Below are 25,766 nucleotides of genomic sequence, written 5' to 3' on the forward strand. Positions count from 1 at the left end.
TTATTCTCAGAGTGGATAACAGGCTCAGCCGAAACATTATATATTCTATGGACAAGCTTATATATGGCACCGCTGTGTCTCCTGTATGCGAAAGTTAGTAAATGTAATTTTCTTAACATCTCTTCATATGACATCTCTTTCAGACCTGGAATTAGCTTCGTACCTCTCCTCTGAGCTTTCTTGATTTTTCTTTATGTAGTGACTGCAGGAAGCAAACTAAAAGTTGCTGAGAGGCTGATGCTCGGCCTGGTCTTTCATGTGACGTTTCAACAAAAGATTTGCTGAGATCCAAAACTATGTGATGTATTTATTAAAAGTAATTATAACATGCACAACTTAGAATCAAAATAATCACAGCAGTCTAAATAAAGGTGTGGTTAACAAAAAAATACAGCAACCCATTATACCCTCTTCCTATCAACCTGACACAGGTGAAAGGCATATACTCGTATAGATTAGGAATGTCAGCGCCCATATCCATGTGACCCAAATCTCTCAATAATAATCATGAAACTAATAAATAATAATATTCCAAAACACTGACAAAAACATTTAACAACACTACAATATAAACCATCCCAAATCAGTATTTTTGTTATAAATTGATCTTTATAATAAGTTCATGGCTTCTACATTTTAATTTATAATGACACCAAACTGAACTTGCAAATTCAAAATGTGATCTCACCAGGGATTTGTATAATGGTAAAAATATTTTTTTGGTTAAATTTTGAAAAGTTTGCCTAATTACAGAAGTTACCCTTTTATTTTTTTCTGAAATGTGCATATAAAATCCAAGTGAAGTGTCAATCACTACACCTATATCCCTTTCCTCCTCCACTTGCTGAACCACCAGATCTCCAGTTTTATAATTAGCCCTACTCTAATGTCGTTTGATCTACCAGTGTGTAAATGGTGTGGCTCTGGATGCTGTTTCCTGTGGACTTTGTTTCCTCATCTGTTGTGGTAATACTGTATCAGAGGGGATTAGTCCTGAGGATCTTGGACTTTCCCCAGTGAAAATATGAGATCTGTTTACAGAAGGTCACAGCTATTAATAACCTGTCCCCTTCTCTCTGTGTCTCCTTTAAGACCTCTTATCCCCCACAATTTTTATCAGCCACCATGGACCTCCAAGGGGATCCCCAGAAAGGAGCTGTGGGGCTGAAACACGAGGAGCTGCCACAGATGGACGGGTCATGTGATGCGTGCGAGCCTGACGAGGCCCAACCGGCCACACAAGTATGCCACACCTGCAGCTTTGCCTTCTGCCCTGTCCATGCTGAAAGACATGCCAGCAGCACACATCACCCCATAGTGCCTTACAACCACGAGGGGACACAAGCTAATGGACTTGGCACCAAAAGAGACTCCAGAGTGGGAAATAGAGCGGAGGGTGAGGCTGGTGTGGAGAGGGCAGCTGGAATGGGTGCTAATCAGGGGATAGCACTACTTGGAGTGGCAATGGCTAATGGCGATGAGAGTGGTGATGCTGGGGACAGAGAACGAGTCCAGAATAGCCTGCAGCTGGAGGCTGAGCTGGATGGCGGAGCTGAGGGTGCAGAAGCAGGGCAGGACGCCATGGCTGCAGGAGAGGCTGGAAAGAGGGACACGGTGACAGTAGAGAGACTGCGCTGCAAGGAGCATAAACAGGAAGGCTCCCTGTACTGTAAACCAGATGAAAAGATTATCTGTGTGGTATGCGCGGTGCAAGGTGAGCACCGTGAGCATGAGATCATCACCCTGCGCGAGGCCTATATGTGGCAGAAGGTGAGTCAGAACATAAGAGCTTTATACTGTATATAGTAGAACACTGCATGGTTTCTACTGTAGTTAATCACAACATCTGCAGCTCTGTAAAGTATGACATAATGTATTCAGAGTGTCGTCTATCTGGTTTGCATTTTAAATTCAGTATTAAGTAGTAAGTCAATAGCTGTAGGCCCCTTAGTCTTTAAGTCAACTCACCAGGGCTCTGTAAGAGCTCTGTGTAATATTTTAAACGTAACAATGGCTCATGATCACCCACATGACATCATTAATAAATGGATTCAATTACACGGCTACATAAATAATTCCTATGAAAACTGTGAAATGGAAATTAAACATTTATGAATATATCAAAATGACCGTTTGGCTTGATGCCAATAATAGCCTCACCCTTCCTCCATTTCCCAGATGGCCTTTTGCTTCAGGCGTATTTAAAAGGTCCAAGGAGTCAACACTCAGACAGTGCAGCATAACAATGGGTCCAGTAAACTGGGCTAATGCTGTGCTGGGTTTTGAGAATAACGCCATCATCACTATGGGCTCAGTTCTGCAGAGCACAGTGTTTTGCGATGATTATAGAGCCATTTAGAGTCAGATATTATCAGCACACGGAGCACATTCAGACTGTGTTATTGCACCAATTAACATGGGTGCGATTGTATCGGAAACCAGGACTTAGGTTTGGATTAATATTTTGAACAGTCAAGGGTTTTGTTTGTGAACACCAACATAAACTGAATCACAAAGGCGGTGAATTAAGCTTCAGTGGTAATGACCCACATGGTGTGCAGACTGTAATTTACAGAGTACGATTTTTATCCTCTGCCCTGTGGCTGCACATCTGAAAAACAGAAGCAGAGCAGCAGTGCTTTACTCTTACATCATGGCCACATACGGATTGATGAGAGACAAACGGGGTCACACGCACACAGCCTTAGGCCACATTATGTACTCTAAACCTACCCTTAGCCTTTATCCTGTTTACTGCGTCAGTGTATTCATGTGAAAGAACCTTTTATCTGCCAGAATAGTGATATGATTTCCTGTTGCTGTGCATTGCATTAATCATGTAGTGGGTGAAACCTTCAAATGTGAAATTGTAGCCTGTGATTTGCTGATGAGATGTCAAGGATAAATCATGCATTCACTTGTGTCTATACAAATTCTAAGAGCAGCAAAGCAAAAAAATTGTCACATTATCAATACTGAAATGTTAAATTAAAAATATGGTAATATTTATTTTTGTCAATGTGCCTAGTCCTTATTTGCATAGTGTCATAAACTGATTATTGATGATTAACATGACTAACAGTGGAATAATGAACTATATTTGCATTGCTGCTGTTTTATGCAGCGGCATACTGTGTTGTGTTTACTGTGTGTTTGTCTGCTCCACCTGTAGAGCCGGCAAGGTTATGACCTGCTTGGCTGTACACAACAGATGGCTGAGAATGTCAAGACCAAGTGGACCAACCCTGAGGTGAGTGCAAACTTCTGCATACTGAGTTGAATCTCATCGTGAGTTACACAGTAACGGCCATTTTTAGAAAACCTCTCTCACAGGATTTAAACTCAACTGTTCTCATTTAGGAATCCTATCAAATGAAATAAGAATTTCTCTGCAGCAATACAAGGTAGACTTGACCTCCTTTCAAGGAATGACAGGAGGAGTCTCAGTCAGCCTGACAAATTACTACCACAGATCCCGAAGGTCGTTTTTTCTATTACAAAATGCAGTTTTATATTTCAGTTTCCTCAGTCCATGACTTTCTTCACCAAAAAGCTAAATGATCAAATATGTTATGTCTATAGGATTATTGTGGAAGCCCATTAATGCCAATGCAATGCAAAAAGATCCTATATATCATTATTATGACACACTTTCAGTATCTCAGAAATATTGCATAGTATATGAACATAATGGAAAACTAACTCAAAATAATGATTTATCTTAAATTGAGTTAGTATCTCAAAATAATGAGAAACTCTCCAAATGATGTTTTAGTTATCTCGAAGTAATGACTTTGTATATCAGAATAATGAGAAACTTTCTCAAAACAATGACTCAGAATCATGTCATTATTTTGAGATATCAAATCATTACTTTAAGAAATCCTCTTATTTCTTAATAATACGATTTTATATTCCATGGCAGCTCATTTCCATCAGTGTGATGAAAAAACATTCCTGTATGTCATTAAATGTGACACGTTCTAAGAGTAATGATTTTGTTTCTCGAAAAATGAGAAGCTCTCTAAAAAATTAGCTTTGTATCTCAAAATAATTATAAAACACCTCAAATTAATGAGTTAGGATCTCAAAATAATGTGAAGCTTTCTCTAAATAATGACATAGTATTTCAAAATAATTTAACTAAAACTTTTTACAAATATTGACTTAATACCTCAAAATGATGAGAAACAGCATTAACCCATTATTTTGAAAATGTTTATCATTGTTTTAAGATACTATGTCATTATTTTGAGAAAGATTCTCAAAATACAGGATACTTACTATATTGTTCTAGAATGCCTACTTTTTTCCATCACATAGGCTTATAACATCTTATTAGATTTGTAGGTTTCTGGTAATCCTTTTTTTTCAAATACCTAGTTTGAACCTGTTTTGGAGACATGAGGAGCCATTTGAGAGCAAAAAATGAGGCATTACTCATTTCTAATTCAGTGGGTACAGCAGTAAGCACTGCAGCGGTATATAGACTGCAGCAGTGGAGACACAGCAGTCCAGAATGAGATAAAGAGGGATTAGAAAGAGATTATGTCATAAAGGCATTGGGTAGTAAACATGAGAGCCAATTATTTCAATCCATATATTTATCATTCCGCCCCATTCACAGATCACAGACCCTGCCTTTTCGGTTTCTGCAGATATGATTCTACTTGAAGCTTAGGAGTGATGGCATCGTTGTGTGTGATTACTGAGTCATGTCATTGTGAGGCTTCAGCTGATGTCACTTTTTTGACTCAGCACTTCTGTGCTAAATCAAAGGTTGTATTTTCAAAGTGACTCTATTTAGACACTGTCATGTACAAAATAGAGAAGGATACTGAATACAGAATGCCCTGTGGCTGTTTTTAAACCCATGTTGAACTTGAAGTTAAAAAAAAAAATCATTGTATTCAATATGAATGCACTTGACTCAGAGTTATGCCAGTGGAATCGGATTTGCCTGTTCACTAGGAATATTCCACGATTAGTTTTGTTTTCCTTACAAAGTTTTAACAGGCTCACTAGGACGTTCAGTTGCACAGCACAAATCACGTAATATAATAAACAAGCTACCTGCACCAACAAGGGGTCATAAATGTACAAGTACATTTTTTGCCAACGCTAGATATCACACAAAAGCTAGAGCAGGTATCTTATTGAGTTGCTGACTGCTGAAAATTCACTACCTCTCAACAGAAGGTCTCTCCTATCTCCTCCTCTGTGCCCCATCCTGTATGTCTGGTGCTCCTTGTACCAGAGAGGTGTGAAAATCAAGCAGTCAATCCACAGCAAAATCTTGGAACAAAAATGTCCCCTGAAGTACACTGCACAGAAAAAAAAACAACTACTCAACTTGCAGCAGTCTGTTCAGTTCATTGAAGGTCTCCCACTGATGATTTGAATCCCCTACTTTTAAGGAGCAGCCCTGGTAATCAGTCTAGAAGTGGGATGGAAGTAGTGCATTACACAATATGTTATATCACATAAGGGGTTTCTAACTTTTTTTTCTCATTTAAATGAACAAATAAGGTGGGCAAAAAAGACACCTGTCATTATAAATTAGCCCAATACAGCCCTTATTGTCATTACACATTCAGAAATGAGCATAGTGATAAACAGTTTGTTTTCATTACATGACTGTTTTAGTTGACTTCATCACAGTATACAAATATTTCACTTTTTCTGCTCACTTGTTAAAATCTTTCCACACTTGCACACCACTACTCATACCAGCAATCATTATCATTTTTGTATTAGTTTTTTAACATCGTTGTGATGTTACCTTGTGAACTTGTGTGTTAAACACACTGCCAAAGGCTATAATATTGCACTTTTTTTTAATTTGACAAGCAATTTGTATTTTAGCAGTGCACTGAAAGCAGAATAAGCCTTTTATATCTACCTAGGGAGGGAGTACATGGAGTCCACCATGTTGCACCACCGTGTTTCTGAAGTAGTCCAAAACAAACCAGATACTGGCTTGAGAGACCCATCTCCAAACTGCATATGATAAACTGATTTATAATGTTAAAAACTGTTTTATTCAGTGTTTTTTCACTGGATGTGTTTGTAATAGAGAGGAAGAGACCTCTGCGGACAATTCAGTTCCCAGTTAAAACCTCCTAAGCAATGAACACTTAAGAAATTCTGAGAGAAGTTTTAGCTGATTGTAATATGCAATCCTAAATGCCAATAAATTCCCCTAAATCTCACACACTTGACCTTTGATATCTATTAATTTATCGCAAGTAAAATCATTATGGCGATATTCAACAGTGTTATTGCAAAGTGCTTGTTTTCCTCATAATGTGCAGCCCTATTTTATACTGATGGCAGTTTTGCAAAAGCACATTGGGAGATGGGAAAGTGACAAGAATGTGTTTGTGGCACTTGGGTCGTCTCAGTCAGTCATGTGAAACTCAGACTTGAAATGAGGGTCACAAGCTGAAATGATCACAACCTTATTTCAACATTTCTGTCTAACCTTCACCGGGTTGCTGTCTGAAAATCCGGGGGGGCGGGCGCATTTCTCATACAGTCACCTTCCTCTTGATGTCAACCAAAACAAAAGCTACAGACTTGAATTTTCATGACAAGTCAACCTTGAAAACAGTGGCTGTATTTCCATTACAGATGCCAGAGTGGCGGCATGTTCTGCCTCTGAAAATAAAACCTGACCGCAGACACTTCCGTGCTGTGCAGTGAGAGATGTAACAGTGAGCGACAGGATCAGGGATATACAGCTAGGTCTCAGCTATGGTCTCAGCCACTTACTGTTGTCACAGGCTGCACCTGCTCTCTCAACCACCCCTGCAACGCCTGTTCTGCCTTATGCTCTGCTTATAATACTGTGTCTGAACCCAGCGGAGAGCAGTGGCACATGGGAGCATTGCTTCAGTACCTGCAGAGATGTGACCCAAGCACAGTGGCATAATGTAGAAGGTTAATTTGCCTGGCCTGCGAGAGGTAACACTTTTACTGGCAGCCGGCACCCCAGCCGAGTTCATGTCTATTATCATACTGAAATATCAATGCTGCCCCAAGGACTTCCTGGACATTTAGTCTTGTGCTTTTCCACTGTAGAGGAGCAGTGCGCTCGGCAAAAACCACTTACCTGCTCACTCACAGGCCACTGTGTGAGAGACCATTATGTGGATTTGTCGGTGTGTCCTCTCTGCACTCTCAAATGTCAACGTTTCTTATTATGCATGACAGGTAACCATCAGAGTGACTGCTCCTGGTGAGGAAAGTTGTGTGTATGTGTTCGTGAGAGAAACAGAGGCAAAAAAGAGAAGGAGATAGACAGAAGTTGGACAAGGTTAAGTTGGGTTCCCAAAGGACTTCAGAGAGAAAGAAGTGTGAGCAGCTGTGTGTGAGGGGGTGAAGAGTGAATTTAACCCTTAGCTGGTGTTTGCTTATTAAATCTAGCCTTCTTAATTATGTACTTTGCTGCAGGTGTGGGAATTTTAATCTCTCAAAGCTCATATCTCCGCTCTCCACAGGGGAATGGAATATAATGCAAAAAAACGATGAGGCTGCATACATATTAATAGAGAACCTGAGGCGTAATGTAACATGAAGGGCCTCAATTGTGGTCTGTCATTCAGTCACACAGCATGCGCTACCTATCGTCAAAGAGCTGTAAATGATACGTGAAGCATGTTGTGGCTTCAGAGCAGGACAGCAGGTAGTCAGCATATTTATCTCACACTTGTGTTTTATTTACCCCGCTTTATGCTAGGCAAGGTGTTGTCTGTAGGACACACACCGCCTGTGGAGCCCCTCGCTAAAGCTTCAGCCAGAGGAGTCCCATATCTGGAAGCGACACGGCAGCATCAGCCCGGTCACAAACGCATATGTGTGTGCAGTAGCTACATCCATTTTCCCTGCCTCATAAAATCTACAAGAGCAGCAGACACATTAAAGCTGTCTTAGGGATCCGAGGCTGAGGAACAGACAGGAGAGGCATGAAAAGACTTGGCTGCTGCTGTTAGGTTTATTTATCCTGCTTTTTCTTGTCGTTCTCTACCTCATCCTTTTCTTCATCCTCCCCCTCTTCCTCTCTCTGCCCGCCTCCCCCCATTGCTCTTTAAAGCTGCCGTTCCTTTTCTATCTCTGCTCACAGCATTTTAATTGAATTACTCAGAATCATTCCCCCGAAAGTTGCTTGGCTGACATTGCCTCACTCAAAACCAATAAAAAGGTGCTGGATATTGAAACTCTGCTATTATAAAACCAAAGGCCTTCTGTCTCGTTTTTCCTGTCCCTCTTTTACTTCCCCACTTTATATCACTTTATGTGACTTTTGAAGAGCTGCTGTTTTTCAAATGAACTTGTATTGCTGTGTTGTGTTAGAGGTTTAATCGGTGAATCTAATTTCTGGAGGAGATAAAAGAGAGCGTGAGAGAGTAGTGTTCACTTGGAACAGGGCCACTATTGCCAAGGGCAAGGACAGTTCAAATCCATTTACTCCTAATGTTCTATTAATGCTTTTTAAGCCTTTTTAAAAAAGCATCACACAAAACAGACCTCTGAATAAGCAGCACGACCCACTGGGATTTCAAAGGAAGTTAACCATTTGAACTCAAGTGCTCCCAAAATTTCCCCTGTAGAATCATCAAAGTAAGATAAAAACATTCCCATCTCTTCATGCCATTTAAAAAAAACATATTCTGCATCTGCATTTTTCATAACTTCCTTGAAGTTGCAGAATGTTTAAATTTAGGGAAATATTCGAGTCCAGGACAGCCCAATTTTACCTACAGCACTGATGTCTTGGCCATCATATTATCATTTTGTATAACACATTTGGTGTCTCTTGTAACTTTTAAAGTAAATAAGAACTATAATCCAATTAGTCCTTTTGCATTTCTAATGATGGACTCACTGATATGTCTGTGAGGGGTGAAGATGTTAAGCTTAAAAGCTAAAGCTATTTTGATATTTGTTGTGAGCTATTTTCAATTCACTTTTGTTCTTCCATTTTAGTGTGTCCTGATGTTTCACCAAAGTAATGCGACACACTGTTATTTTGTTTGTTTGTTTTTCACACTGCTATATTTCCAGCCCCAAGGGCTTTGGTTCTTTTTCCGCAGTTTTTTTTTTTCATCAGCACTAATGAGTAGCACAACCTTTTTTTGTAGCCAGTCACAAAGTACACTAGTGTGTGAAGTTAATTCTATTTGAGCGTCTTGCTAGATTGTAATCATGTTAAGTGTTAGGGGAAAGTCTAAGAAGTGTTTTATTTTTAGTAAGGCACAGATCCAAGCTTTCTGTTTGTGAGGATTTTCAGTCACACATTTTGTCTCTGAATTTGGACTTTCAGTCGACCTTTCACATCTACAAAATATTGCTCACAAAGTTATGAGATCAAGGTTGAAGTTGGCATTAAACATTAAAACAACCATTTTGGTGGACAGGCATGACTGCAAAATGCATGGCATATATTATGTCTTAAGTGAAAGGCCTTTATAGCTTTTCTTGCAGTACCATTATTCCTGAGTTTTCTAGATAAGAACAGTTCTACAGCGATAATTCCATGCATGTAATAGACATGAAAAAGAATTTGGCATCTCTAATTTGCTTGTCGCCCTACCTTTGCTTAAAAAAGAAATTAGCTTTCTTAATCTACTAGCCTGACGTCCTACCTCTGCCTGTGTTCTCTCTCGTTCTTTCTTGTCCTTACTCTAACTCTGCCCTTGTAAGCAGTGTGCTGCTGTCTCTCCTGAGGCCTCATTTTGTGGCCTCAGCTTGCAGCAATGCAAATGAAGATTAGCACGCATGAATGCTCCCTCCTTACTAGCTGGACAAATTCTCAGAGAAACTCTGTCACTGAGTGAAAGGTCCAAGGGCAAAGGGCTCCTGCTCCACATACACAAAGAGCACTGATCCAGGATCACGCTTCCCATCTGCCACAGAGGCCGCAGGGACTCAATGAGAGGGCAGGGGGGCTCTGTGGAGGTCCTGGAGATTGGGACATGTGGTGGTGGAATGTGTCAGTCTGTTGACAGATACTAAAGACGACAAGTTTTATGTTACGATTTGGTCTGCCCTATTCATGTTGCGGCTTTGCTCTCGGCTATTTTTTCCTATGTGATGTATGCTCTCTGTATTCTCTGAACCTGCTGTGACCACAAAAGAACAAAATATACAGATAGCAATTTTCTTTAATAAATGCGTAGGTACTAAATGACTTATTTGTGTAAGTAAAATAATGTCATGTAATGACAAGAAAGGCTAGCCAAAAAAAACTACAATATAACTCTTCATATCCATGAATATAGCTTAATGCTAATAAACGGCAAAGCTATATAGACTACGCCTGACATGGAGTTAAAGGGACTCTTTGCAGATTTTCAACTAGCTTTGTAACATAACAATGAAACAATTTGAAATGACTAGCGCTGATCAAATAATAAAATATAAACCAAGATTGTATTTCAGCGTTGCCTGTGTAATGCCTCAGATGTTTTCAAAAACATGTTTTAGCTTACTGTAATACCACAGTTTGTTACCAGCCAGCTGCCATTGTGTCAAACAAACAGGTTTGCATTGTGTCACCTAACAGCAGGACCGCTAAATAGTCGGTTGCATAGCAGCGCAATGTGATTGTTGTAGGTTTTGAGCAAAAACAGATGCCACAGCCCTATTTCTGTGTTTTTTTTCTGGTAATGTAGCACCAATTTCAAAAGTATTTGAGTCTTTCTACTTCATAGACAATCTAGTTTTATGAATAGACCATCTTTCCTGCAGGGAAATACTTATTTAACTAATAAACTAATTATTACTACTGTTAACTGTGATTACACATTCCACTTGGCTTACTGATAATATATGTGAATGTCTAGTAGATGTTAAAGCTCTTAAAAATGATTATTTGAAAGGATTTTTTAGATTTGTATGGGAATTTGACTTGAATATTGAATATGTTGATTCATCACAGTGTCCATGACACCTCAATCAAAGGCAACTTAGAGCAAGGAGCCTGAGATATCAGAATATGAACAACAGCTTAAGCGAATAAGGTAGTAAATGCCTTGTCATTTCTTAATGTGTTATTTAAGTGTTCACTGCTCATGTCTAAAAAGATGAGTCTCTGAGAAGATTTAATCAGCCTGTATTCTAATTTAGTAGGATTTAATCATATGTTAGCACTTCTTTCTATTGTGTTTAAAAGTAAGAACTATGAAAAGCATATGGAGAAAGATTTGGAAAATAATATGTCATTCTCTCCAGTCTTACACATTTAAAGACACATTTCACTTGAGTATCAGGACAAGGAGAGGAACATGTTGCTAATTCAAGGTGGTTGTAGTCTATTGTTCCTAATTCATCAGACATATATTTAGAGTATTGATTTTGGTGAGGCAAAAAGAGAAAACGACTCTTTGCTTTCCAATTAGATGTTAACAAAGAATCTCTGTCTGATTCAAAATGAACGATGTGCACGTTTTCTCTGCTCTTTTCAAAGAAAGTAAATTAAAAATGTTACTTCTTGTGCTTGGCTTAATGGCCAATTTGGAGAATCTGATTGCTTGTGCAGAAATGGCATGTACGCGATAAAACTTTGGGCCCCTAGGGGCCGTGGCTCTGCCAACCTCAGTAAAGACTGATGATTCCTTGCTTCAGTGGAGAGAGGGAGGCTGAGGGGAAACAAGATAAAATAGATTGCAGGGAAGAGAGTGAAGTTCTGCTCAAGGGAAGAGGAAAGACCGAGCAGCTGATGTTCATAGATTGAAGCGATTATAACATATTCAGGGGCAGGGATCATGACAGGGGACTTTGGGATGTTTTACCTCATGTCAGCATCTGTGCTGGAGGTGGAGCCATCTCAGTGGGAAGGATTGTAGGGAAGCGTCTGTTTATTGAGGTGTTTTAACGTAATGAGTCATAGCTAAAGAGAGCTTCATCAGGGAACAGAGGAATGAATTAAAAGGGGGATCTCAGTGAGCAGTTCAGCTGCCTTGAAAGCCAAACAGATGGCTTGCTGTGGTAGAGGGAGCCTCTGAGGTCTCTATCTGCAGATGGGATGCATGGAGTTTACCTTCAGGGGATCTGCTTCATGCTATCAATTAGCTACTGCATGACAGAGACCAGTGGGCTTATTAAAATAGTATTCACATGTCAAAGTAAAAGACAGAACCCTGTCTGGCCCCTATCCTGCAGTCTTTCAATTGTCTGTTTTGCATCTCGATGTCCAGTTTATACCCTTACAATTTTACTGTCATCTACTCTCTATTTTTTCTCACTGTTTTTGAGTTCAATGTCTCCCTCTGCTTCTCTTGTTTTCTGAGTTCATCTCAGTATTTCATTCCTACACTGAAGAAACGTCAGCCCAGTATTTCTTTCCACGTTGGTAACTTGTTGACATCGTCTGCTTAAATTCCCCCACTTCATTCCTTCACTCATGTTCCCCTCTGTCTTCTGTACCTCATCTACATATCTTAGATGTCAACAGAGGAGCTTGAGGCCTATGTGAACAGCCAGTTCGATGAGCTCCGCAGACTGGTGCGTCTAGAGGAGAAGAGGACCCTTCACCTGGTAGACCTCAAAGAGGCATTCCTGACGGCATCCGCTGCTGAGAAAATTGCAGAGATCTCTGTCGAAACTGAGCGCCTACAGGAAGAGATGGCCAACATCACGCACCAGCTGTGCCTGCTGGAACAGGCCGAGGCAGCTGGACCTGTGGCCGCAGCACAGGCCCTTGTTGCAGCGCCTGGACCAGCCCACAGAGTGCAGGTGAGAAAAATATGCCTTCCTTAGTAGCCTCATTCTGTTTCTTAGACTGCTTTTGTACAATCAGCAGTGTGTGACTGACTCACTGCAAAGTTCAGTGCTGGTATAAAGGTTAAGTCGGTAATGGTATGGAAGCCCACTGCGACTGACATTTAGCTTGCCGTAATTTCTATAGTGATGGTTAAAGCTTGCAACACACAATTTCAGCTTATTCTCATCATACAATTACTTCACTGAAGCTGCAGTCTCATACAGAACACTTCATAATTCTGATATAGTTAAAGATGGCTTGGCTGAAATATGCCCTGAATCTAAGATGGCTTCTTTGTGGAAGTAGTCAATGGGATTTTTCATCCAAGTTACAATCTATGTCTTAATGCAAACACTGGTATTTTTCAACCTTTGTTACTTATGTTTTTGTCTGTAAGGGACTAATCGAGACAACAATTTTTGAAATTGGTCCAGTATTTTTTCCCTACGCCCAATTGTGCACTAACAATTTATGTTCATTGTGGGCACACTCACACTTGGCAATCTGTACCATGCCCAAGCAAAGCACACTTCCTTGGCCCTGGCACGGTTGAAGGAGGTGGACTTTGGTACGGTACGCTCACTCATGTACAAGCAGAAGCACAGGTATGCAATGTGCGCTTGGCGTATAATCAATGCGACCTCTCGAGTCGAGTTTACTCTAAATTTGGGCAGACTCAAATATCCAGAGTCAGCTGAATAAAACCGACAATGTTTTCCATTGTGCTGACTCTGAGACCGCAAATAAGCTTCCTGATGACGTAAAGCCACGCGTGTGTCATATTACGATGTAATGAAGTATGTACAAGAGGTAACCGTGCTTAGGCCCGGTTGGGTTTGCAGCAATGTGAGTGCAGGCCAGCGGGGAATTGGGGAGGGGTCAAAACATGCTTACAGTATGGGCACAGGGCAACTGGGCCTAGTGTGAGTGCACCCTTAAAGTGCTTTTTTTGTCACTATTAGGCTCAGATTCTAAGAGAGAAGAGCCTGATAACATCGCTGAAAAGACCCTATAGAGAAATTAAATGTTTTTCCTTACCATTCCCTCATTGTGTCTGTTCATTATTGCTTAATCAGAAATCTCGTTCTCAAATCTTGCAATGACTTGCGGCAGGAAGAACAACAGTGGAAACATTAGTGAGAGTTGGGAAGCGGGGGAGAGTTTGTTTGGTTGGAGTACAGAAAGTGTAGCTTAGTGTGAACTAATAAGTTTGCAATGTCATGGCTGAATATTTAGCTGTTTTAGACAAAGTGCCAAAGTAATCAAGATTTCTGAACGAGACTCCTGCTTAAGCAAAGTACAAACTGACAAACAGACTAGATGAGGGAATAGTAAGGGAAAACATTTCTTTCTTAACATTCCTCTTTAGGGTTTTTTCCATGATGTTGTCAGCCACTTGTAATAACAATCTGAGCCTGTCAGTGGCAAAAACAAGCACTTTATTTGGACTTATATTGACCCCTCGCTATATTCTGCTCCTCAAACACAGAATGGCCAATCATAACGTAGCATCAGCCAGCCTTGACGAGGGTCCGAAAACTACAAGGCTGTGCTCTGACTCTCATGCACTCATGTTAGATTTTCTTTATTTTCACACTGGCTTTGTGGATTTCAAGGGTGTTGTGCCTGGGGCACATGTAATGATAATACACGTTACCTGCAGAGGTTCCCCATTCCAAAACCAAAATCAAACTCTAAATAGTGTAGGGTTACCACTAACCAGCTACTGAAGGCATAGCCTACTCAATGTATACACTTCTGCTTTTAAATCATTGTAAAAGTGAATGAAGACCTGCTTTACAGATACCAGTGAAGAGAAACTGTGCAGTGTGTGCAGATGAACAGTGTCCTGGGGAAGCTAAAAACACAGTTCCGTTATGCACAATGCAATGACACACAGTTGGTCGAAAGTCAGCAAAGTTTACTTTTATTTTCATTGTCTTTTGTTTTGATCACCAAGTGATGTGTTGGTTCACTACAGCTGCTATCTGTACATTAAGCTTTATCTCCTATCTTTATCTCTTTAACCTGTTTTTGCTGCACAGTGAGTTTAACATCCTGTGTATATCATTCAGAGGCAAACTGTAGAGCCTTCTTTCTGATTCTCTGAAATTGCTTTTCCTTTTTCAAAAAATGTAATATTTCTTCAGAGAGTGTAGATAGTTACAGTGTGGTCTGTATGCTCACTCAGACAGCTTGGCGGACCATCACAAGGGGCGGGGCTTAGCTAAGGGTCAATTGACAGTGCCAGTAGGGATTACATTGCAGGCTGTTTCACTGCTGCGGCTCTCACAATACTGGACCAGTTTCAAAGATTGTTGTCTCCATTATCTTAAACACAGAAATATGAGGGTCCATATTCAAAAATACTGAAGTTTCCCTTTAAGGTAGGCTTTTAAAACTTGTTTTAAAGAATTTGTCTGATCAATTACACTTGACCCACAACAATTTGACATCTTTAATGACAACAAGTCACATGGCAAGGTGCTGCTGAGAGCACTTTTAGAGAACACAAGTACACTAGGTCAATGATTAATTAATGTAAACTTTAACACTAAGGTCCAGTGCCAGAGTTTTTATTAACGGTAGTCTTGTAAAACTGGTCCCTATTGGCTTGTCAATAAACAATTACAAACAATTGGCCAGCCAGGACAAAGTGGTTATGTTGCTAATCATGTGTAGCAGCTTTACAGTGCATGCTGTACAGAGTTATTACTTATTATCTAGTCAATGGCACCTCAACCTATCTTCATTTGTGATTTGTGAATAGGCCTAACATAAATTGTTCTTTCTGGTAAAGACTCAGTGTGTTGCTTAAGGAGACCTAAGTATATAGATGCTTGCAATCATAGAGGTTTGATCCTGGGCCTTCAGATTAAGGGATTATCTTGCTAATGATGGTGGCATCTGCTATATAGTCATTATGGCAAAAATGAATATGGTAAACAGGTGCCACCATACACAGCTTTGTTCCAGTTGAAAGGAGAGACCAGCTGCATTTATCCAGGCATAAACATTATGTTCATGTAGAGAAATGTTTTCCTTTCATACAGTCAGCTGTGTCAGTATGACCCAGGTAGTTAGATGCAGATAAATGTTGAGCTGTAGGCTAATAAAGCATAAGTGTAACTATGCTTGTCCTCTAGCTTCAGTATTTTTCAGTTATAACTGCAGCAGCTGGGTATGCTGTGCTGTTCTTTTCTTTTTACATACCAGTTAAAGACTGTATAAGACAAGTGGATGTAGCCACCATGATATCATCCATTGGTCTGTGGACTACTGTTTTGTAGCCTTAGGTAGTTTTGTTGTCCATAGTTGCTTGCATATTTGCTTTACTCAAAATGGGTCCATAATTTACAAAATGAAGACTATTTTGTGCTGAAAAAGACTTAAAACTAGTGATTGAGACCATTAGTTCGTTAGGAAAATGTGTACTGGGGTAATAATTAAAGTAAGTATTGGAAAGCAAAGAGTCATTTTCTCACAAACAGCTTCTTTTTGCAACCAGTGGAGTCGCCCATTAGAAAGAATGCAGGTTTAAGGCAATTCTGCATTGGCTTCACTGTTCACACCTGGTGGCTACTACCATTTCTTTTGTACAGTCTATAATACCAGCCCTTTAGTCAAAGTAAGATTCTCATGCCAAAATACTGAAGCTTGTTTGCAGTTACAGTGCAGGCCATGTCAGCGTACTTACATCACTTCAGATTCTGCAGCACTACACTCCCTCATCTCCCATTTGAGCATTGAAATGGAGGCTTTTACTGCTTATAGATCCCAAATTAAAATATCCCATTGGTCCATTTGTCACTCTCTAGACTTAAGTCACCACAGCAAGAAAAGGAGACTTGAGTGTTCCCTTGTGATGTTGTATGGGACCAGCGAGGCTGCAGTAATGGTGGTGGCTGATGTGCAGATTGCTTTTCTCGCTGAGAAATGAATCCATGGTGGGCCAAGTTCATTAAGGCTCTAATTGAATGCCGATGCTTACACTATTTGTTCTCATGTGTTAGTTATTGCTGGAGTGGGCAGTGTTATTTGGAAATATATGGTCACAGGAGAGGTGTGTGTAGGTGTAGAGAAGGGGCTTATGCAGCAGTTAACTTATATAGTAATGATGAATCTTTATAATGTTCAAAGTTAGGCTGAGTTGTATGAGTAATCTTTAAAGTTTTGGTTCTGGGGGTACCAAAACATTTGTTGCATCAAGTCCACCTGAACTCACTAACGCCTGCAGCAATTTGTGTCCTCAGTAAAACATTTACAATGTGTACAGAGCCTCATGGTTCCAGAGAACAACTCGTTCAAACATCAATTTTCCTACTTGCCCCCTCACTCGATCACTGTTAGTTTGTCTGCCTCATAGTGGCAGTGTCTACAGATGGCCCATTGAACTGCAATCTTTCATTTGCCTCTTTACTGCAGTTCGGCTGAACTGTGTACTCATCTATGATACTAGGGCTAAAACAATATATTTTCTAATTAAACCGCTGGTAATTGCTTTGATTAGTTGGCTATAGTGATTGTTAAAAATGTAAAAAAAAGGACAAATATGAAACTACCAGAGCTTACAGTGATGTTGTGTCTTGCCAAGCAGTCAAAAAAGGAATAGTATACAATGTATGAAAAGCATGAAAGCCCCTACTGCTCCAGCTAATGCTGCAGTATTGTGTATTCTATAGTCCAGTGGTTCCCAACTGGTCCAGTCACAACATCTAGTTTTCTCCTTCATCATTAGTTTAAGTTCACACATCAGATAAGTGACCACATATTACAGTTTGGAAAAAAATGTAAACACATGGGCTTACAACACAGTAAAATTTAACACATTGCAAGAATAAAGGGCTAAAATTTTATAAATATGTGACACTGCAACCGAGAAAGTGTATATTATAGCTTCAAGACCGGTGACGTGAAAACACTGCTATGGTTTAGCATGTTAATAGGCCAAGTAATACCAAAGCAGGGTTATAAGATAGTTGCTGTACTGAAAAAACAGGTTGACATGATAAATATGGTTCTTAACAAAGTAAGTACTCCAAAATAAGGTGTGTTTTTACAAAACTGACAAGTTCAAAAGTAACTTTCGGTCCATTCAGAATGGACCCATGACCCACTTTTGGACCACCACCCACCTGTTGAGACCACTGCTACAGTCATGCTTGTTACAAATGTCCTGTAAGGTTGTAAACTAGTTAATGAGATTTGAAATCCATTAGTGAAACCATCATTACAGATGATTTGACTCTAGGAAAAACAAAAAAAATACAAACGGACCACATTGAAACAAAGCCATTGCCTTAAGCCTTGTTTGAATGCAAATACATATTTAAATATGTCAACTCCCGTTTGCTGTTTTGGCTTTTGCTTATTCTTCCTTCTGTAAAGCACAACCTAATCCTGTTTCCCAGAGAGGTACAGTCATAGCCGCCAGCACTTTTTGGAAGCAGTGGCTTGATTCAAACTTTTTACAAGAAAAGAAAAGACCAGCAGCTTTAGAGCCAAGTCAGAAAAGTGATTGCTGCTGTGAAAGAATATCAAGCTCACGTAGTACAGCCATGTAAGAGCAAGCCTTGTGGAATGGAGCAACTATGATGTAAAATGTTCCTCCCCTGCATAAAACCCATCCTTTTGAACTGCTCCCCAAAGAATAAACCACATAATTGAGGTGAGTCTTTTTGCTTAAGGTCAAGCAAACAAATTACCACTGATTCAGTTAATAATCTCTTGTCTTTCTTTTTAATGCAGGCAAAGGAACACACAGGTGTAGACACACACATATTAAAGAGGGTCAGTGGGGATGAGAATAACATTCAGAAAATTGACCAATCAGTGGGAGCCAGAGGGAGAATATATTAAAAGACGTTGTCTCAGCTGGAGTCTATTTATTATCAAAATACTCAGTCTCCACATTTTCATTAAAAAGTGCCAGTAGGTACTCATTTGTACAACTACACAGTGTGTTTACTTGAATATTTCCTGACGACTATACAGTAATTAAAAAAAAACATTTATATGTCACTGGGAAGGAAATGGTCTTTTTGCCTGACTGGAACAAAGACAGTGCAAAAGAAACAAAGCTAAGATGCCTTGTAAGCCTGAACCACTGAACGAGCCCTGACCAAGTCGTCACCTGGGTCACAGTGAACTGCCCAGATCAGATTTTAAAAATGCAGTCTGTTGCCCAATGGCTTGATTTTTTTAAATAGCTTGATGTTTAAACTCTTTTTTTCTTACCATGGAGCTAGTATTATGCATGTGTGGGGATAGGTTTGTTTTGAATAATTTGAAAATGACAGAAAGTGATTATTTATCAGTGATTCATCATGTGGGCTGATAGCAAACCCCAACAGACTTAAATGATACACTATACAAGCCTCAGACTTATCACAAATACTTAACCTACATTTTTGATATCATGACTGAACTAATGAGTTGTGGTAGCTATTCCTTAAAGATCGTTGCATTGTATTCCAGAAACCCATTAAGGCGGGCTTATGATGGATACTAATTTACCCTATTTTAATTGTAAACAGCCGTTTTCTATTGAGTTATGTCCTAACGGATTCCTTGCAGGGGGATTTAACGGCACACTTTTGAAATAAAGCTCAGCTCACATTTGAACAGTTCAAGGGCACATGACTCCACTGAAGTTGATATTGTTTTTAAATTATAAATGGAACAGCTTCAGGTTGCATCTTTTGATGGCAGACACACAAGTCTAGGTTGTTCTTTCAGTAGCTTTAAGAGTTTGAGATTTTATGTGTGCATATAAATATGGAACTGCCCCTAGGCCATGTGAATAATATAATATAAGAAATGTTGAAGCTGGTATTATTCAGCCATAAAGGTGAGATTTTTCTTTATACTGTTGCAGAGGTAACTGTGGTAATTACAGTCAGAACAGAGCTCCATAGCCGTCAGCTTCTTTCTAACAGCATATTTCTTTCAATTTTGTAGGCAGTGGCACGAAAAAACTCTTTAATTGGACCAAATGAAAACAAAGCACACAACTGGGACTATAACAACATTTCATTTTTATTGTTGCAATATAATGCAATCAAAGCAAATAACAAAGAAATACAGTGTGCATTACTAATTCAACATTTACATAGAATCATCAAAAGAGTGGACTGGTGTTGTATGCATCCAATTGAATACAGGGAAAATAAAACAAAAATAATAATAATATCCCTTAAATGTAAGGACAGATATCCAGGCATTATGAGGGTGTCAACCAAGCAGTAGGATTGTTGATTTTAGTCTCTTCAGGGGGAAGAGGTCGTCATAGGGGTCTGTGTTTAACAACAGAAAAATCATATCAAAACATTTGTTTACAAACTCTCACAATAACCTGTGCGGTAAAATCCAACTGTCATTTATCTAGTTGTATGCTAAATTATTTTCCCAAACACAGCCCTTTCCGAGGGGGAGCTGAACTGTAAGTGAAACTTACCTAAGCCAGCCTCGATTGACAAAAACAGTACTTTTACTTCGCTGAACACGAGAGCTGCTGTTCTACCACTGCCTCAATCAGTTAGTCTCTTTGTCTGAGTTGTTACTTTGTTGTTTTAAAGGGTTAGTTAGGATTTGCCAAAGTTACACAATAACACTAGCTAACTAACTAATTGGGGTGGCTGTTGACCAGCAGCTCCTGTGTTTAGCAAGATAAAATGACTGTTTTTGTCAACAGATTCTAGTTTTTAAGGGAGCATAGATAAGTCTCATTTAGAGTTTAGTTCCCCTCCGGAAAGGACTGTCTGTTTGAGAAATACTGAGCATACGACTGGATAATGAAACTTGAATTATTCTGCACAGGTTGTGTGAGAGTTTGTAAACTAATGTTTTGATGTTGTTAAATGTGGACCCCATTTACTTAAATTCATCAAGAACTTTCTCAGTTTTTGGATTTTTTTGTTCACCTTGGATACTTGCAAGACCAACTTTCCTGCTGAATTCAAAGTAATAACAACAACTATGTAATAAATATACAACTGATAATTTGGGAGGTGAAGTATTCCTTTAATAAATGCAGCTCTCAATAGATGATGTCCCATATACAGTGCACTTATTGGTTTACCAGTGAAGGGTGGTAGACTAAACAGTATCAACCAAAAATATTTTTTAATCAGCAACATAATTTAGTTTTTGATAGATGTCAGTCTTTTTAATGCATACATTATGCTATATTTAAAAAAGGAAACCATGGATTTGCAGACTGCTTTATAATTGTAGTTTTAGTTTAAAAGAGACTTTGGGGAATTTTGGTCTTCTTCACTTTGGTTGTCTTAAAACTAGACTGCGAGCAATCTTCTAAAGATAAGTCGGTTAACCAGCTAGCCAACCAAACAATGGAGAAACAGAAAGAGGGGCAGCCTTACAGCAACCAGCCGAGAACCTCTTCGGTGAAAGTCAGTTTTGCACTCTGATTTCACAAATTGACTTTTGAGTCTGTTGAAGTATTTGACAAGGTAAACCAAGAAAAATCTCACTGAGTTCCAATATTTGAAACCACGTATTTGTCCAGATCTGGAGCTAATTAAATTTAGAGCCAAATTTTAGTCAGTTAGGCAGACAGCCAGTCAGTGCTCCACAGTCTCCACTCATCAGCTCTCCTCATCTGCTGTGCTGCCAAGGAGCTACTGCCTTCAAGACGCTGTTAGTTACACAGTGTCAAAATCCCTTTCTGGCGCAGCCATCTTAGCGCTAGTAGTCAAGGTTCAGTGCTACAGTACAGTCAGTGCTGGGCAGAATATTAAAGATAACAGCAGAGGCTGTCTTGTGCTCAAGGTCCTCTTGACTGAAAATAAACCAATTGAGATTAGAAATGTTATAACAAGTAGTTTGGCTGTAGTACATGACAGCGATTTCAAGTGTAGTGCTTGCATACTGGAGCTGTGTGTTTGGCATACTAAATTCTGGGTATACCAATGTAGACTGACAGCTGAAATTTAAATGTTAAACCTTGTGAAATAGTGTATTTACATATTCTGAAAATTGACAGAATCTGAAATGGGGTTCAGTTTTTAATTGGGCACATGATTAAAGCTTTGCCTGCGATGTTTGTGCAACTGTCACATACTGGCAGTCAACAAATCACATCCATTGTTTTGACATGGAAAACATCATTTAAGCCCCTTTAAGCCAACATGTAAATAATGTTTGCAGCTCACTTGGTGCTTTTTTCCAGACTGCTCCTTTAAAACTCTCTTGAATATGCATGAGCACAACTGGGGAAGGATAAAAGTGAAAATTAATTGGTCAGATTAAGAGCCACACCAGCTGTGGACCAAGCTGATGTAAATGATGTTGTTTACCTTTTTTATTTGTTATCTGCCAACACCTGTGCAAAGATTTTAAATATGTTTCATCTCTCTCTCCCTCTCTCTCTTGTTTTCAGCATGACATTGAGGCCAGGCCAAGGTAAGATTGATGGTATAATTCATTTTCACCCCTTCATAACACGACAGTTTAGTAAGGACCCTTAAAAACCTCCTTGTTCAGGTCCTTGGTGCCAACAAAAACCATGAGACTAATGAGTATTCATCTTGCATATAGTAACAAATACACAGCCTCCAAGTCTTTCTCCTCTCTTATAGTGACTCATTCAAGCAACTCACAAACTCACTACAGACACAGAGTCACCTATGGGCTTAAAGCTTCCCCATGCCTCCAAAACCTAACCAGTCACATGCAAGTCACGTCGGTGCCCCAGCAAGGCAATTAGTAGCTCTCATCTGTGTGTGCCCGCTGGAATCAGAAGAGGTGACAATCTGCCTGGTCCAATAAGACAGCTATGGACAGTGGCTGACAGGCTGGAGCTGTGTGTCCGTGAGTGTGTGTTTATATGCATGAATACTCTATATGTGTGCACTTTAATAAGACAAGCTGTTGTGTCATTAGATAGGTCAAGTCTCGCCCTCTGATACAGCATAGTATTAACATTAGTACTATGCCAAAGCTGATTATGTGTGCGTGCAGGTACGTGCAACAGAGGATGAGAAGCTAGACTGGACAGATGCAGCCATATTTATTTTTTCCACCGCATATACAGATTGTTTGGGTCTTTTTTTTTCCTCAAATACATCCTTAACCTTTATCTCTGCCTGTGTCAGACAATATGAAAAGGATAGTCCTCCTCCAGTCTCACACTTATTGATCTGTTGACAAAAAACCTCTCTGCCTCCTTCACTCGGCACAGGAGCGCTCCTAGCACCACCTGCCGTCTCAGCCTCTCCTCCTTGCTGTCTCTCTGGGCTTTCATCTCAAAGTGCCCCTCCCCTCTACAGACACACACATACTCAGAAATCTTCAGCAAATGCCAGCACATCTGTCCTCAGAGAAAAGAACATTAATTTCTGTGAGGGCTGAATATTAAAAAAAAGTCCCATGTGCCATAAAATACACTTTTCTTGGAAAACACGCATGTTGTCTACAAACAGAAGTCACATTTTTAATTTCTCTTTGTACTATTGATATTGCGACTCTGCCTGCTTTTGGGAAATGTACTGTATTACCTCTCTGGAGTGTTTTGTACCTTGCTTTTAATAAGCAAAGAAAGTCACGACCATGGCTGGCGCCCAGTGCCAACATGTAATATGTTATTGATTGGTCAGCCAGTATTATGACCCCGCTCTGGAGCAGATGGCAGCAAGCTTGGACCCAAGGGTGAGATGGAGCTAATAGTTTGCCCTTGGTCAAGGTTAACCTCTACATCTCCACACACACACTCCCGCACACACACTCTCTCTCTGATATAATTACACCCAAAGTCCCCTGTATTGCTCTAAAATGCAGGGGGTGCAGGATCTGCTGTGTCTAGTTGAAACTGACGCGTTTTAAAGAGAAATACTTGGATAAGTGAAGGTTTGGAGAAAAAAAGAAATGATAAAAGTGGATTCTCAACAGTTTCATGTTTGAGTTTATTATAGTGGCTGAGAGATAGAGATTGGACATTGTAAAGGCATAGTTTGGATAGTTTGAAGTGGGGTTGTATGAGGTACTTATTTTTAGTAAGTGTATTACATACAGTAGATGGGACTAGCACACTAGAAGCTCAGCAGTATTGGATGCTATATTAAGTGTACTTTCACCGCTTTACCTCACTATTAGACAGCCTTTTCTTTTAGCACTACATTTTCTCAACCGTGTAACTTCCGTATTCCCTACGCAAAAGCCCAACTGTGCCATGCGCTGCATTATACCACAGGCTGGCCGTTTGGGTCAGAGAGTGCTGTTGGGCAATCCAACGGAAACACAACTTCTCTTTTCTAAAGATGGTGCATGCTTGTGTTTAGATTTAGACATCAACACTCTACCTGCAAAACTTAGACAACTCAGCATTTGCAGTGAACATTTCTCTCAAGAGGGTTATATACTTGTATATACTGTATATTTGCTAAAAGCACTGCTGTGAAATATCTCACTAAACAGCCAGTGAAATGTATAGTGCAGGAGTCTTCTGATTCAAAAAAATTCTGAAGTTGTGTTGTAACCAAGTCTCACTCATGGCTACAGCACCTCTCCGAGTCTGTGAGCATGTTGTTTACACAGTTAGCTTGTTCTTTTTGTTGGCCTCCAGTTCCACAAAAGTTTTCCCTCTTTTTTTTTCTGTACAGTTAGTCTACCTCCGCAAGTCTCCCCTTCTTTTTATACTCTGGTTCATAAATGTGTCCTTTTGTCTCCATAGTGAATGGCACATCGCTGTCTCTGTCATAATAATTCAAATTCTTTTTCTCGTCTCTGTTGTCTCTTCCTTAAACAGCTGAAAGTCTGACCTGAACAACTGACCTGCGGTATAATATGGTACGCAGCACAGCTGCGCTTTTGTGTAGGAATACAGACATACAGATAAGAAGATGTTGTGCCAGTGGAAAGGATTGTGAGGTCAAGCACTGAAAAAAATAGTAAATATAGTGTCCACTTAGACTGATATTGATTTTTTTAGGTAGGTATTTTATTAAGTGGTAAAAATGTGTTTTGCTAAAAACCCTCAACCACAGCAGTACATTGCTGAGCCTCTGGGGTGTTATTCCTGTCTGCCTCTCCAAGTAGGGAGTACACCAACCTCCATCTTCTTTGTGTAATACACTGACAATAGATAAGTACCTCATATAGCCCCAATTCAAAACATCCGAACTATCAATTTAAGGCGTGAAGGGGAAACAAACAAACGGTGAACAGGTAAAAAGGAGTTGAAGTGAAAGTGGTAGAGGGAGACAGAAGGAGCAAAAGGAGAAAGATTTTGCAGGAACAAGTGAGGGTGGATGTTTAGGGTTATGTGCAATGGGATCCAGACAGCAAATTGATTATGGAGCAGAAACACTAATCCGCTGTCTGAGCCCCATATCGCTGCTGTAGACAGAGCATCCCCACAGGACCACAATCCTGCACCCACACGCATCTTTCCCGGACTTCCTCATCAGTACGATCCCCCCGCCTCTCCCCAAGCTTCTTAACATAGGTACTACATGCCTGCCAAGATTTGTCCTCCTCTGAATATAAATCTTGTTTTACTCCCCTCTACCCAACCGTCTCACTGCTGCCTCTAACGTGATGCATTGCAAATTTCGCTTTCACTTCTTTGCTTTAACTCCCTCACCTCCTTTGCAACCCCTGTCCTTGGCTTGCTTTTTTTTTTCTTTTTTTTTTTTTTACATGTTTCTCTTCAGTACATGTGTACAATGTCTGTATGTGTTTGTCTCTTTATTTGCATGTGTGTATTTGTATGCATGAGTGCTCCTAAAAGAACAGTCATAACAATATTTGTCATCCGGATCTAATCTAGCTGTTGCAATCTCTTTGTGAATCATTTTTGTGTGTGAACACATGCATGTAATAATGTGGTCAAATGTGTGAAAATATAGGTTATGCTTGTACCCAAAGGGGTATCATGACATTTAATTTGTTTGTTATGTGAATTTAATTAGAAGAGAAATAAATAAATGTAGCACTTAACTCTTAACTACAATTCAATATCTCTCTCGGAGTTTACACATAC

The 25,766-nt window shown here is 39.8% G+C and overlaps 1 protein-coding gene across 2 annotated transcripts in view; it reads left to right on the plus strand.

Moving 5' to 3' along the window:
• trim44 (TRIM family member 44) overlaps positions 1 to 25,766 on the plus strand; it is a 55,907-nt gene that overhangs the window by 2,500 nt on the left and 27,641 nt on the right. For both annotated transcript variants that reach the window (XM_088079987.1, XM_042496694.2), the window contains exons 2-5: positions 1,093 to 1,770; positions 3,173 to 3,250; positions 12,448 to 12,738; positions 22,167 to 22,189. In XM_088079987.1, coding sequence (XP_087936113.1) covers positions 1,126 to 1,770; positions 3,173 to 3,250; positions 12,448 to 12,738; positions 22,167 to 22,189 — 1,037 coding nt within the window. In that variant the 5' untranslated portion in view covers positions 1,093 to 1,125. The remainder of the gene's footprint in view (positions 1 to 1,092; positions 1,771 to 3,172; positions 3,251 to 12,447; positions 12,739 to 22,166; positions 22,190 to 25,766) is intronic.

The sequence above is a fragment of the Plectropomus leopardus genome, chromosome 7, assembly GCF_026936395.1.
Source record: "Plectropomus leopardus strain MGB_pleo_1.0 chromosome 7, ASM2693639v1, whole genome shotgun sequence".
Taxonomy (NCBI): Eukaryota; Metazoa; Chordata; class Actinopteri; order Perciformes; family Serranidae; genus Plectropomus; species Plectropomus leopardus.